Here is a 15,074-nt window from a genome sequence, read left to right as displayed (position 1 = left end):
AAATATCAAAAGAAGCTTCAGTCTCCAAAAACAACATTTTATATTAACCAATACAAGCTAATATCAAAAGCAAATGACAGACATGCGGCGTACAATAATGGAGCACAGCTCCTATTGGTCATGTCCCAGCAGTGAGGACATTTTTTTCACTATGGCAACCAGGTAGCCCCTTCCTACTGTTACAGGCTGGCTATTATAGAAATATCCCCTGACCATTATAAATCTAAATGGTGGCCAAACACAAGACCAGTTGGGAGGAAGTCTGATGCATTCAAGCGCTTTTAACCATGTTAAGTGATCTTACAAGATGGCTACTGGGGAAATCTATTACCATATGTGATGTGGGCGAGATAATTAATGGACAATGTTAGAAATGTCATATTCCAGTAAAACGGTACTTTGCATTAGTGCCTTAAACAAATATAAACACCTGTTAAAAGATTTAACTTCACACGGCACGTTACAAATCTTTTGACAATTCCTAATATGCCTATGTAGATGTTTTGTCACATTCACCGGATAGGTTCAGTGAAATGTGTTGTTTTTTACATGGTCGACCATAGTATTACGTCACCCCTGGATATTGGCTGGGGCACTGCTCAGTAATATGAGCACCATGTTCTAACTAGAGCCTGAACGATAATATGAATAGTTTATGGAAGTCTGTCAAAAAGTCTCCAGACTACTCACCCCTAGATGGAGAATGGCCAAGGTGTGTGGTTATCTAGCTCTAACCTAGTCATTGGTGAAAAGCTCTTTGTTGGCACTGAAAAAGTCCAAACTTCTTTTTCTGTGACTTCAGTACAATTAAAAAGTACACATTTTGTCATCTTTGGACAACATACCTACCAGTACAAAAAAAACAAACAATCAGTTCACAAGACAGGACGACAGTTGAAAAAAGACACTTCACATGACAGTGACCGGAGTGCAGATTAAGGTCCCCTAACACCCAGAGGTTCCTTGACATACGGGTCACTATCAAGCCCAAACGGTCTACTCCTCAGAGGCTAAGAGAAGTCCTCTGTTCACTCCACCATCCAGGTGCCAGTAGTGATTCTGGGCCATAGTGTGGAGATGAGAAACTGGCCAGCAGCAGTGAGTAGTGAGGTTAGATGGTCATTGGGTCTCTTCTGGTGAGAGCCTGAGGGAATTCCCATACCAGTCCATCTTCATGGGGTGTGTGACTAGACGGCAGGAGGACTCTGGTCAACCAGTGACTGTGAGAAGAGGAAGTCAAACCAACTCTTAGAAGAATCATTTAGGTTTCACAACAGTCTAGAAGTTTGTGGTGATCTGGAAGGCTTACCTGGTCTCCTCCACACCAAACAACACTTTCCAATTGTTTATTTTCCCATAATGGTATGGATTTCGGAACACCTTACAAGAGAGAAACAGGCTTTACTCGCTAATTCAAAACTGGTACACTGTGTTGATATGAGTAAATCCAATAAACCTCACCTTTCCTTTCTCCTTTAAGCGTCTGACCTCTTTCTTGTTGATGTGTCTCTCCACGCTGGTCTCTCCTAAGGTGATGAGGATAGCATGCCACAGTGTCAGACCTCCCAGTGCTACTGCCACCGAACTGCAGGGAGGAAAAAAAACGCCAATCATGATCATATTAAACTAGATTCAAGAAAAAGGTATATTTGAGAATATTAACAAAAGTATGTGGACACCTGCTCGTCGAACATTTCATTCCAAAATCATGGGCATTAATGTGGAGTTGGTCCCCCCCGTTGCTGCTATAACAGCCTCCACTCTGAGAAGGCTTTCGAACTAGATGTTGGAACATGGCTATGGGGACTTGCTTCAATTTAGCCACAGGAGCGTAAGTGAGCACTGACATTGGGCGATTAAGCCTGGCTCGCAGTCGGCGTTCCAATTAATCCCGATGGGGTTGAGGTCAGGGCTCTGTGCAGGCCAGTCAAGTTCTTCCACAGCGATCTAGACAAAACATTTCTGTATGGACCGCATTTTGTGCATGGGGGCATTGTCATGCTGAAACAGGAAAGGGCCTTCCCCAAACTGTTACCACAAAGTTGTCATGCTGTAGCATTAAGATTTCCTTTCACTGGAACTAAGGGGCCTAGTCCGAAACATGAAAAACAGCCCCAGACCATTATTTCTCCTCCACCAAACTTAACAGTTGGCACTATGTATTCGGGCAGGTAGCAATCTCAGAGAATCCGCCAAACCCAGATCCGTCCATTGGACTATGGTACAAAGTGTGATTCCGCTTGTGTGCGGTTGCTCGGCCATGGAAGCCCATTTCATTAAGCTCCCGACGAACAGTTCTTGTGCTGATGTTGCTTCTTGAGGCAGTTTGAACTCGGTAGTGAGTGTTGTAACCGAATACAGGCAATTTATACGAGCTTCAGCACTCGCAGTCCCGTTCTGTGGGCTTGTGTGGCCTACCACTTTGCGGCTGAGCCGTTGTTGATCCTAAATTTTTCCACTTCACAATAACAGAACTTACGGTTGACCGGGGAAGCTCTAGCAGGGCAGAAATTTGACGAAATGACTTGTTAGAAAGGTGGCATCCTAAGACGGTGCTACGTTGAAAGTCTGAGCTCTTCTGTAAGGCCATTCTATTGCCAATGTTTGTCTATGGAGATTGCATGGCTGTGCACTCAATTTTATACACATGTCAGCAACAGGTGTGGCTGAAATAGCCAAAATCCACATACTGTTATGTATATATATACAGTGGGGTAAAAAAAAGTATTTAGTCAGCCACCAATTGTGCAAGTTCTCCCACTTAAAAAGATGAGGCCTGTAATTTTCATCATAGATACACTTCAAATATGACAGACAAAATTAGAAGAAAAAAAAATCCAGAAAATCACATTGTAGGATTTTTAATGAATTTATTTGCAAATTATGGTGGAAAATAAGTATTTGGTCAATAACAAAAGTTTCTCAATACTTTTATATACCCTTTGTTGGCAATGACAGAGGTCAAACGTTTTCTGTAAGTCTTCACAAGGTTTTCACACACTGTTGCTGGTATTTTGGCCCATTCCTCCATGCAGATCTCCTCTAGAGCAGTGATGTTTTGGTGCTGTTGCTGGGCAACACGGACTTTCAACTCCCTCCAAAGATTTTCTCTGGGGTTGAGATCTGGAGACTGGCTAGGCCACTCCAGGACCTTGAAATGCTTCTTACAAAGCCTCTCCTTCGTTGCCCGGGCGGTGTGTTTGGGATCATTGTCATGCTGAAAGACCCAGCCACGTTTCATCTTCAATGGCCTTGCTAATGGAAGGAGCTTTTCACTCAAAATCTCACGATACATGGCCCCATTCATTCTTTCCTTTACACGGATCAGTCGTCCTGGTCCCTTTGCAGAAAAACAGCCCCAAAGCATGATGTTTCCACCCCCATGCTTCACAGTAGGTATGGTGTTCTTTGGATGCAACTCAGCATTCTTTGTTTTGACGAGTTGAGTTTTTACCAAAAAGTTATATTTTGGTTTCATCTGACCATATGACATTCTCCCAATCTTCTTCTGGATCATCCAAATGCTCTCCAGCAAACTTCAGACGGGCCTGGACATGTACTGGCTTAAGCAGGGGGACACGTCTGGCACTGCAGGATTTGAGTCCCTGGCGGCGTAGTGTGTTACTGATGGTAGGCTTTGTTACTTTGGTCCCAGCTCTCTGCAGGTCATTCACTAGGTCACCCCGTGTGGTTCTGGGATTTTTGCTCACCGTTCTTGTGATCATTTTGACCCCACGGGGTGAGATCTTGCGTGGAGCCCCAGATCAAGGGAGATTATCAGTGGTCTTGTATGTCTTCCATTTCCTAATAATTTCTCCCACAGTTGATTTCTTCAAACCAAGCTGCTTACCTATTGCAGATTCAGTCTTCCTAGCCTGGTGCAGGTCTACAATTCTGTTTCTGGTGTCCTTTGACAGCTCTTTGGTCTTGGCCATAGTGGAGTTTGGAGTGTGACTGTTTGAGGTTGTGGACAATGTCTTTTATACTGATAACAAGTTCAAACAGGTGCCATTAATACAGGTAACGAGTGGAGGACAGAGGAGCCTCTTAAAGAAGAAGTTACAGGTCTGTGAGAGCCAGAAATCTTGCTTGTTTGTAGGTGACCAAATACTTATTTTCCACCATAATTTGCAAATAAATTCATGAAAAATCCTACAATTTGATTTTCTGGATTTTTTTTTTTTTTTTTCATTTTGTCTGTCATAGTTGAAGTGTACCTATGATGAAAATTACAGGCCTCATCTTTTTAAGTGGGAAAACTTGCACAATTGGTGGCTGACTGAACAACTTTTTATTAAAGTTACAAATGTGTCTCACCTTGTTAGCACCCAAATGAAAATGACACTCTTGTGGACCATCTTTTCTCTGAAGGAAAACAGTGGTGGTGGCGTCTGATAGTAGCTCTAGACGGAAAGCAAAACCATGTGAAAAAACCATCCATGTACAGCAGTTGTAACTAGTAAATGTGATGCCACTGAGTATTCTACAGGATTGAACAACCAACCACAAAAAGGCTAACAGCAAACACAGTAGCTGGGCTAACAGTAGCACATCTACAGTCCTCCAATTGCAACGGGTGGCAAAGAAGCAAAATACAAAATGCCAAGTCTATAGCCATTCACAGCCAAGGGACCTAAAAAGTAACTACTAATCACAGGGGACTGTGCCTGACTTGAGGAGAGGACTGCGGTCTCACTGGGCAGTGAAACATGGCCGACTCCATGCCAGTGTAGGCTGATAATAGTTTTGGTATCTCAGATTGTGAGAATTGCCAGAACAAACTTGGGAGGAAGTCTGATGCCTGACATACTCTTTACATTTATCACAAACCATTGGAGAAAATGGAAATGTTAAGCCCTTTTAGAGCTACCTATACATGCCTCCTGTAAGACCCTATGATCTGTGAACCATACATGATGCAGACAACATCTGGGTGTGATTATACTCCTTATAGTGTGCTATAAAACATGTATGTCTTGATTTTAGGTCTCTAGAATGGCGCAGCAGTCTAAGGCACTGCATCTCAGTGCTAGAGGCGTCACTACAGGTGCGATTCCAGGCTGTATCACAACTGGCTGTGATTGGGAGTCCCATAGGGCGGTGCACAATTGGCCCAGCGCTGTCCGGGTTTGGCCGGGGTAGGCAGTCATTGTAAATAAGAATTTGTTCTTAACTGACTTGCCTAGATAAAAAAAAAGGTTAAATAAAAAAATATTCAAGTTTCAACATTAATTTATTCAACACAAAAAATTATCTTCCCATTTTCTTTATTACAACTAAACGGCATGTTATAAAAGGGTCCAGATAACTTTTGTGATATCATGTTTGAGAAACTAACCCCAAACATCAAATTACTTCCTCATCCTCGTGTAGTATGGGGGGCCCCCATACCATAAGGCTCCAAAAATCGCCCAAATACGTTATTTTAGAAACGGCAAAGCTCTCAGTATGGTGATGCAGGTCTTTAGATGTACACGTGAAATTGTGTCAATCCAAAACTTTATCTGCAACACTATATTCCGTGTTGCGTGACTCGAGCAGTTCCCCTATCCAACTGTTCCAGTCTCTGTGTAGCCTGCTGCTACAGGTAACTGCCAAAATAAAGGAAACACCTACATAAAACATCTTACTAGGGCGTTGGGCCACCGCGACCCACCAGAACAGCTTCAATGCGCCTTGTCATAGATTCTACAAGTCTGGAAGCACCCCAAGCTTTCAATATACTATGTAACCCTAATGTGTCCTTTATTTCAGCAATTACCTGCCGAGTGGACGGTGAGGTATCGCTCGAGTCGCAACAAAATGGAATAGAACTTTGCGGATAAAGTTTGGAATGACAATTTCACGTGTACAACATTTAAAGACCTACATCACTACAATGAGAGCTTTGCCGTTTCTAAAAAGGACATCTTTTTTGTGTTTTTTGGAGCCTCTGTTCATGTTTTTTCAGGCCCCCATACTACAAATTGAGAATAAGGAAGTGATTTGCTGTTTGGGGTAAGTTTCTGAAAAACGTGAAATCATGACAAAGGTGTCTGGACCCTTCGATAACATGCCATTTTACAATCAAAAATAGAGGATTGGTTGTGAAAAATATAAAAACTTGTCCTTTAAAAGACATTGTTTGGAACAATATACTCTACAAGTACCAACAACGCTGGTGTGGAGTCGCCCACATATAAAACCCCACACTATACAGGGAGATGATTGCCAAATTGTTGTCAATTAAATGTTGATTGTTAATTGACAGTGAGACCCAGCACTGCCCAGTGGACCTTCACAGTCTGTACTACCTGAACAAAAAAAGAAGAACTCTGAAAATCTATTTTTTGAGTGCGGACCCTCTACAAGTTAATTCCGGTCAACGCGCCAGTTCTGAGTTCAGAGTTTTCAAGAACCTTTTGTAGCACCAGGCCAATCATGAGCTCAAGGAGACTGAGGAGCAGTCCGTGCCCTTCTCCCATCACTGGCTCCCACACTGTTGTGGAAGCGCTAGTGGAACAATGGCAATTCATACACTGGCTGCATCCCGAATGCCACTTTATTCCCTATGGAGTGCGCTACGTTTGACCAGGGCCCACAAGGCTCTAGTCAAAAGTAGTGGACTACATAGGGAATAAAGTGCCATTTGGGACACACCCACAGCTTCAGTCAAGTTGGTGTCCTTGACTAGCTCAATCACAACTCATAATGCTAAGGGAAACTATAGGCTAGATGTGTTATAGGGCCAGGGTGATTATTATAGAACGGTACCTCCCATCTTCTATGTAGCTAAAAAAAGAACACGTGTCATATGACAGAGCGATTGAAACACTAAAAAAAGATATACATCTTCAAACAGTGAGGTGTTGGCTCAGAGCCATAGGATCTATTACTATATAAACTCCCATCTTGCCATGAATGATTGGTGTGAGAACAGTAAGTGGTCTTGAGCCTGGAGGCTTTAGATTACATAAGAAACCATCTGACTGGTTATATACACAATGGCACCAGTTATCTGCACACTACCAGCCTTCTCAGTGGACTTGAAGATAAACAAGTGTATTACATTGCCGTTAACGTGTCATGTGATCCGATGTCCTTGATCCCTACACTTTGTGGTCTGTTCGCTGTCTTTGCTCGGCTGCCACCTGTCTCTTCAGCTAAACTAGCAGCAGTGAACTTTACACAGCTTGCTCAGAATGGAAGGCCTTTCGCTCACCTCTCTGAAAAGACCATGCCATATATCTTGCACATAAGAGAAGGAAAATGTGGCAAAGACATGCCAGACTCTAACCAAACAGTCACGAACCAAGCGGCCTCACTCAATCAGGGTGTTTGGGTCACGTGTCAATAACAAGACATGATTACATTACATGGATGGCAGAACTCAGAATACTATTTGAAAGTCAGTGTCAAGCCTCCTAGAACCTCTAAGAAGTTGACATTCTTGGTCTGCCTCACCTCGACAGCGTTGTAGGCCTCTATGAACATGTCTTTGCAGCTGACGCTGCAGTACATGCAGCCCATGGTCATGTACAGGCAGAAGGAGAAAAAGTAGCGGTGGTTGAAGTGGCCCACACAGTTGTTCAGCCAGGCTAGCGTCACAAGGCAAGTTAAGGTCAAAGTTAATGAGGCAGATCTAACAATAGATAAAACATGGAGGAAGGCAATATGATTTAACTGTATGACTGCTGCCCCCCCCCCCGGGGTTTTACAATGCTGTAAAACATAGTTTTAAAGGAATCTGAGAGATGAGATGTTTGTTGGTCTCGAAAGGATACGGCAGTGGTGATCCATCTTCAGAATACACCTGGAATGAAAGAGAAAGTCGCTCAGTGTGATTGACCTGTGCCATGGACTAGAGCTATCCAGTGGAGGTTTTTTATTTCTTAATGACATCATTTGATGACTGACAAAGAGGGTCTTTAACTTACGTATTACAGATGCTGCAGTGGTGAGTTCTGGCTGGTTTGGGGACGATGCATTTTTTACAGATGGACACTGACGGTGTATCACTTTTAACCTGAGAAACAACAATCCGAAAAAAGCATGAAGTTATTTCATTATCAAGCCTATAGTCTGTCTTCCTAGTATTTCCCAAAAACAGTTTTCCTGCAGGCATTGGAGCGGGCACCTCACCTGTGGTGGGTGTCCAGGGGAGGTGGTGGTGGCCTTATAGTAGTGGAAGAGGACCATCATGAGGACCCAGTGGCCGTAAGTGAGGTGCCAGACGATCCACTGCAGAGGGTAGGTATTGAGGATGACAGGCAACAGGCACAGGTAGACAATGACCAGCACAGAGCTGGTGAGGGCAATCACCAGGCACACAAACACCTGGGAACAGAAGAGAGGGGCACGAACAGAGGGAGGAACTCATGAGGGTACGAGGGTACGTGAGGGTACGTGAAAGGTGAAAGGTGAATAGCAAAACGGGGTAATGTAACCGAACATGGGAGATTTGATTAACTGGCCTACATTTAATGAAATACAATAAAAACAAATATTTGACTGTACATCTACACAGAAAATTGAGCCATTTACTTACCACCCCAAACCAGCGAGTCACGTTGTCGACTATCCAGTAGACAGGCTCAAAGGCACAGTCCAGGCAGGTGTCAGAGTTGGTAAGGCTGTTGAAGTAGAGGGAGTTGAGCAGCAGCTTCCAGTAGCTCCACAGCTCTCGTAGCTTCCTCTGGGGCTTGCTGGGTCGACCCCCTCGCTTAGGGCACAGCCGGCACCAGCGCAGGCACAGACGCATCATCCTGGAGAACTGCCACCTCCAGCTGCGCATGCCCCCGCCTTCCACACACACGCGGACAGACAAACAACACAGAAGCAGGTGAAAAACTACTACGACCAGGAAGAACAACTTGGAATGTGCTGTCATCCATATCGCAGATGATATCATCATGGTCACGCTTTCCTTTGGGGATATAATACCCACGGTCGAGTGGCAACACTCACAGCTCAACATATACTACGACCTCGGAGACCCGGGTTCAATTGCCACATCCACCCATCCTACAACGCCTCCTCTCCTCATTAAGCTCCCCCTTCAAATTCTTATCTGTCTGAATAATCTAATGCCTGAATAAAACATGAATAAAATACAAAGAGGGTGGAATTCCACTCTCCCCCCAAAAAGGCCCTCATCTCAATGAAATGCTGCAAACCCCCCCTCCACGAAAATACTATTGTCTGAGACAGACAAGAACCAAATCTATGTCTTAAAAAAAACTAATCAAGAGAGACTCCTGCTCAGCGCATGGTCTTCCTCTCCACAGAGCAAAGTCAAGGCATTAAAGTAATTAAATCCAGCTGAGTGCTGTTTCCATTGGAGCCAAAGGACGCATTAGGCATGCCCAGAAAATAGGACAGGGCTATCAGGTAATAAGTGCGCCCACTCTCACAGAACTTCTAATGTTAATAATGCATGAGAAATACAGTTCTGTGGCTGAGCCTTCCATAGAAAGACCTTGGGAATGCAAATCCGGTAACCTTATAAAGACACCAAAAGCCCAAGGATGAATTTCCTTAGATAGGAATAAGTGGACACCGGAGCACCAAGGCTCTCCAGAATGCTAAGGCCATACACATTTTATAAAATGTGATTTCTTTTTTTGAAAAGTGAGCGGAGCGAGCAAATCAAAAAAATATAGCTGAGAGCAGCAATGAACGGGGTTCACAGAATAACAGAAAGGACAAGATTAGTTGGATAAAGCAAGCACTTTCATGTAGGACAGGGGTGGGCAATTTCATTGGTGTCACAGTTTTGCCTCAGCCCCAGCTAACACACCTGACTCCACAATCACCTAATCATTATCTTCAGATTTGAATGCAATTTGATTAATCAGCTGTGTTCGCTAGGGATAGAGAAAAAGTGACACCAATCAGGCCCTCAAGGACTGAGTTGCCCACCCCTGATGAAGGAACTATCTTCCTTTATGTGCAATCAGTGAAAGCATTACCATGTTTATCTCTCAATACCACAAGGATGACAAGTGAATTTAGTCTAGTGCTGTAGGTTAGTTTTCTTAAAGTTATTACTTAATGTATTCAGTTTATTTATAAATAAACTCAGCAAACAAAACAACATCCCTTTCTCAGGACCCTGTCTTTCAAAGAGAATTTGTAAAAATCCAAATAACTTCACAGATCTGCATAGTAAAGGGTTTAAACACTGTTTCCCACGCTTGTTCAATGAAGCATAAACAATTAATGAACATGCACCTGTAGAACAGTCATTAAGACACTAACAGCTTACAGACGGTAGGCAATTAAGGTCACAGTTATGAAAACTTAGGACACTAAAGAGGCCTTTCTACTGACTTTGAAAAACACACAAAAAAAGATGCCCAGGGTCCCTGCTCATCTGCGAGTACGTGCCTTAGGCATGCTGCAAGGAGGCATGAGGACTGCAGATGTGGCCAGGGCAAAAAATTGCAATGTCCATACTGTGAGACTCCTAAGACAGAGCTACAGGGAGACAGGACCAAGAGCTGATCATCCTCGCTGTGGCAAATCACGTGTAACACCACCTGCACAGGATCAATACATCCGAACATCACACCTGCGGGACAGGTACAGGATGGCAACAACTGCCAGAGTTACAACAGGAACGCACAATCCCGCCATCAGTGCTCAGACTGTCCACAATAGGTTGAGAGAGGCTGGACTGCGGGCTTGTAGGCCAGTTGTAAGTCAGGTCCTCACCTAGACATCACCAGCAACAACGTCGCCTATGAGCACAAACCCACCGTCGCTGGACCAGACCGGACTGGCAAAAAAATGCTCTTCACTGACGAGTGAAATGCTTACTTACAAGCCCTTAACCAACAATGCAGTTAAGAAAACACCCCAAAAATGTAAGAATAACAAATAATTAAAGAGCAGCAGTAAATAACAAGTGGGGCTACAGTGAGGGAAAAAAGTATTTGATCCCCTGCTGATTTTGTACGTTTGCCCACTGACAAAGAAATGATCGGTCTATGATTTTAATGGTAGGTTTATTTGAACCATGAGAGACAGAATAACAAAAAAATCCAGAAAAGCTCATGTCAAAAATGTTATAAATTGATTTGCATTTTAATGAGGGAAATAAGTATTTGACCCCCTCTCAATCAGAAAGATTTCTGACTCCCAGGTGTCTTTTATACAGGTAACGAGCTGAGATTAGGAGCACTTAAAGGGAGTGAATGCTGCCTATGACCCCAAGAACTCCATCCCCACCGTCAAACATGGAGGTGGAAACATTATGCTTTGGGGGTGTTTTTCTGCTAAGGGGACAGGACAACTTCACCGCATCAAAGGGACGATGGACGGGGCTATGTACCGTCAAATCTTGGGTGAGAACCTCCTTCCCTCAGCCAGGGTGTTGAAATTGGGTCATGGATGGATATTCCAGCATGACAATGACCCAAAAACATGTGGCCAAGGCAACAAAGGAGTGGCTCAAGAAGAAGCACATTAAGGTCCTGGAGTGGCCTAGCCAGTCTCCAGACCTTAATCCCATAGAAAATCGGTGGAGTTGCCAAACGTCAGCCTCGAAACCTTAATGACTTGGAGAAGATCTGCAGAGAGGAGTGGGACAAAATCCCTCCTGAGATGTGTGCAAACCTGGTGGCCAACTACAAGAAACGTCTGACCACTGTGATTGCCAACAAGTGTTTTGCCACCAAGTACTAAGTCATGTTTTGCAGAGGGGTCAAATACTTATTTCCATCATTATTAATTTATAACATTTTTGACATGCGCTTTTCTGGATTTTTGTTGTTGTTATTCTGTCTCTCAGTGTTCAAATAAACCTACCATTAAAATGATAGACTAATTAGTTCATTGTCAGTGGGCAAACGTACAAAATCAGCAGGGGGTCAAATACTTTTTTCCCTCACTGTATATACCGGTACAGAGTAGGTAGAGTTGTTAAAGTGACTATGCAGAGATGATAACAGAGTAGCAGTAACGTAGAAGGGGGGGGGGGGGCAATGCAAATAGTTTGCGTAGCCATTTGATTAGATGTTCAGGAGTCTTATAGCTTGGGGGAAGAAGTTGTTTCGAAGCCTCTTGGACCTAGACTTGGCGCTCCGGTACCGCTTGCCGTGCGGTAGCAGAGAGAACAGTCTATGACTAGGGTGGCTGGAGTCGTTGACAATTTTAGGGCCTTCCTCTGACACCGCCTGGTGTAGAGGTCCTGGATGGCAGGAAGCTTGGCCCCGGTGATGTACTGGGCCATACGCGCTACCCTCTGTAGTGCCTTGTGGTTGTATGCTGAGCAATTGCCATACTAGGAAGTGATGCAAACTGTCAGGATGCTCTCCAGGGTGCAGCTGTAAAACCTTTTGAGGATCTGTGGACCCATACCAAATCTTTTCAGTTTCCTGAGGGGCAAATAGGTTTTGTCGTACCGTCTTCACGACTGTCTTGGCATTTGCCAGAGAACACCAAGATTGGCAAATTCGCCACTGGCGCCCTGTGCTCTTCACAGATGAAAGCAGGTTCACACTGAGCACATGTGACAGATGTGACAGTCTGGAGACGCCGTGGAGAACATTCTGTTGCCTGCAACATCCCGCAGCATGACCGGTTTGGCGGTGGGTCAGTCATGGTGTGGGGTGGCATTTCTTTGGGGGGCCGCACAGCCCTCCATGTGCTCGCCAGGGGTAGCCTGACTGCCATTAGGTACCGAGATGAGATCCTCAGACCCCTTGTGAGACCATATGCTGGTGCGGTTGGCCCTGGGTTCCTCCTAATGCAAGACAATGCTAGACCTCATGTGGCTGGAGTGTGTCAGCAGTTCCTGCAAGAGGAAGGCATTGATGCTATGGACTGGCCCGCCTGTTCCCCAGACCTGAATCCAATTGACCATATCTGGGACATCATGTCTCGCTCCATCCACCAACGCCACGTTGCACCACAGACTGTCCAGGAGTTTGCGGATTGTTTAGTCCAGGTCTGGGAGGAGATCCCTCAGGAGACCATCCGCCACCTCATCAGGAGCATGCCCAGGCATTGTAGGAAGGTCATACAGGCACGTGTAGGCCACACACACTACTGAGCCTCATTTTGAATTGTTTTAAGGACATTACATCAAAGTTGGATCCGCCTGTAGTGTGGTTTTCCACTTTAATTTTGAGTGTGACTCCAAATCCAGACCTCCATGGGTTGATACATTGTATTTCCATTGATAATTGTGTGATTTTGTTGTCAGCACAATCAACTATGTAAAAAAAAAAGTATTTAATAAAAGTATTTAATTAATTCAGATCTAGGATGTGTTATTTTGGTGTTCCCTTTATTTTTTTGAGCAGTGTATAAAGTTCAGCCATAATCCAAAAGGGAATGTTGTGTCTCTCTTTAATGGAAGCTTGAGGACATTCATTTTCCTATAAAATCGTGCAATTTCTCAGTACAACTTTTCAACCACAAAAAAAAAGTTGAGAAAAGTGAAGAGGGGCATCCGTTAAACATGTAAATGTGTTTGGCCTGATAATCAATTATTAGTGCTGGGACCGTCACTGTGGCCAGCCGCTTGGCCTTCAACACTGCCCCTCTGTTGTCATTATGCAGAGGGAGTACGTGTGATCTCTCTTTACAAGCGGCGCAGATGGAATGAAAGAAATGTCATAATGCCAACAGGTGAACACGAGGTCAACCAGTATTAATGAGATCATTGATCGGCATATGGCAGCATGCCATCAAAGTCATAGAAAGGCTTGTGTGGAACTGGAAAAGAGTAGGGACGATTTCCAGCCAAATCAACAGGCTGTTGACTACCTCGGCTACCTACTACACTTGCTTTTATTACATGTTTAATTTAACTAGGCAAGTCAGTTAGAGTACAGAGTGACATATTGGAACAAACCCATATAAATATTTTTTAAACATGAGATCAAGCTCTAAACCTGAACAGCACCATCAGAAATATATAATTTAATAATATATATATATATATATAATATATAATTTTTTTCTCAATCTCAGATTAACCCCTTTAAATTGTATTTTAAAACAGAACAATTAAGCTCTTTATCTGGGGGATAAAAAAAAAAAAAAAAAATTAAAAAGTAAGGACGAGTAAGCGGTCTCTATGGCAACCCCCAAATCTTCTCAGCTTGGAAATAGTCTCCTCTGCCCAGATAATAAGCTTTGCCGTCTGTCCTCGAGACTGGTTTAGCCTCTGTGTCTGCAGCACAGGCCTGGCAATTGGCAAACTGCACAGACTCCAAATGTGTGTTGTTTCTGTTCATTTGTGATCTTTCTATCTCTGGGCAACACTGCCACTGCTGTGTGTCTCTTTACTCCCAATGGAACGTTTTCAGTCCTCAGTTTAGAGATTTGCGCTTGTGTTGACAGCACTGGAACTAGGGAATGATGGAGTTGCTTATTGGGGTCATTACACTGCAGAAAACTGCCTAATTCTACAATCTGAGGGATGCAAATTCGCTGTCAGACATTCACACGTAAAGAGAACAATCCACAACATAGAATGTTAATCCAGTCACAAATGAACAGTAAGTAGCTATCACATCCTAAAGCATTATATTTATATGATCACACCATCAACGCTGTCAAAATATTTTGAATGTCTGCAGGTGTACAAATAACATAGGCCTAACTACTATTTAGGTCTGTATTTTACAGGGTTCTGTCAATCTCTGCTGCTGTTGCCGCTGGCTACCACACTGAACAAACAATAGTGTGCGAGGTGCGAGCAACGTTAGCCAGCTATAACTACTCCACCTGCCTGGCAATCTTGATAGCAGACTTTTCCACAGGCAGACCCCTACACGAGATTGCAATCGGAGATATATGTCGATTACAAAATATTGCCAATTATGACGGTTAGCTATAGCTAGCTTGCTAATTACTGACACCATTGATATGTCAATCATCTAAATATTCCACTCACCTTTAACGTATCTTCTGAAATGACAGAACCAGCTAGGTTAAATAAATTGCAATTCAACTCATAACTGTGAGATGTTAGCTCCACTCAAAGATATTTAGGAAAACATAATAAATCGTGCACCGATGCACTGCAGCCCTTGCTAGCTTGCTTTCATGTATAAAAAAAAATCCTGACGTTGCGCACG

General features: G+C 43.7%; 1 protein-coding gene across 1 annotated transcript; it reads right to left on the bottom strand.

The window, feature by feature from the left end:
• Window positions 1-21: 21 nt before the first annotated feature.
• LOC135523878 (palmitoyltransferase ZDHHC16B-like) lies at window positions 22-15,043 on the bottom strand. Its single transcript, XM_064950876.1, has 10 exons — window positions 14,891-15,043; window positions 8,528-8,781; window positions 8,122-8,316; window positions 7,917-8,005; window positions 7,764-7,792; window positions 7,444-7,577; window positions 4,318-4,403; window positions 1,462-1,585; window positions 1,310-1,380; window positions 22-1,220 (listed from the first exon to the last, which is right to left on the bottom strand). The coding sequence occupies exons 2-10, from the start codon at window positions 8,771-8,773 to the stop codon at window positions 1,112-1,114; spliced, it is 1,083 nt and encodes a 360-aa protein (XP_064806948.1). The 5' UTR covers window positions 8,774-8,781; window positions 14,891-15,043; the 3' UTR covers window positions 22-1,111.
• Between the last annotated feature and the right edge of the window lie 31 nt (window positions 15,044-15,074).

Source organism: Oncorhynchus masou, chromosome 31, assembly GCF_036934945.1.
Source record: "Oncorhynchus masou masou isolate Uvic2021 chromosome 31, UVic_Omas_1.1, whole genome shotgun sequence".
In the NCBI taxonomy this organism is placed as follows: domain Eukaryota; kingdom Metazoa; phylum Chordata; class Actinopteri; order Salmoniformes; family Salmonidae; genus Oncorhynchus; species Oncorhynchus masou.
This window is presented reverse-complemented; position numbering and strand designations above follow the sequence as displayed.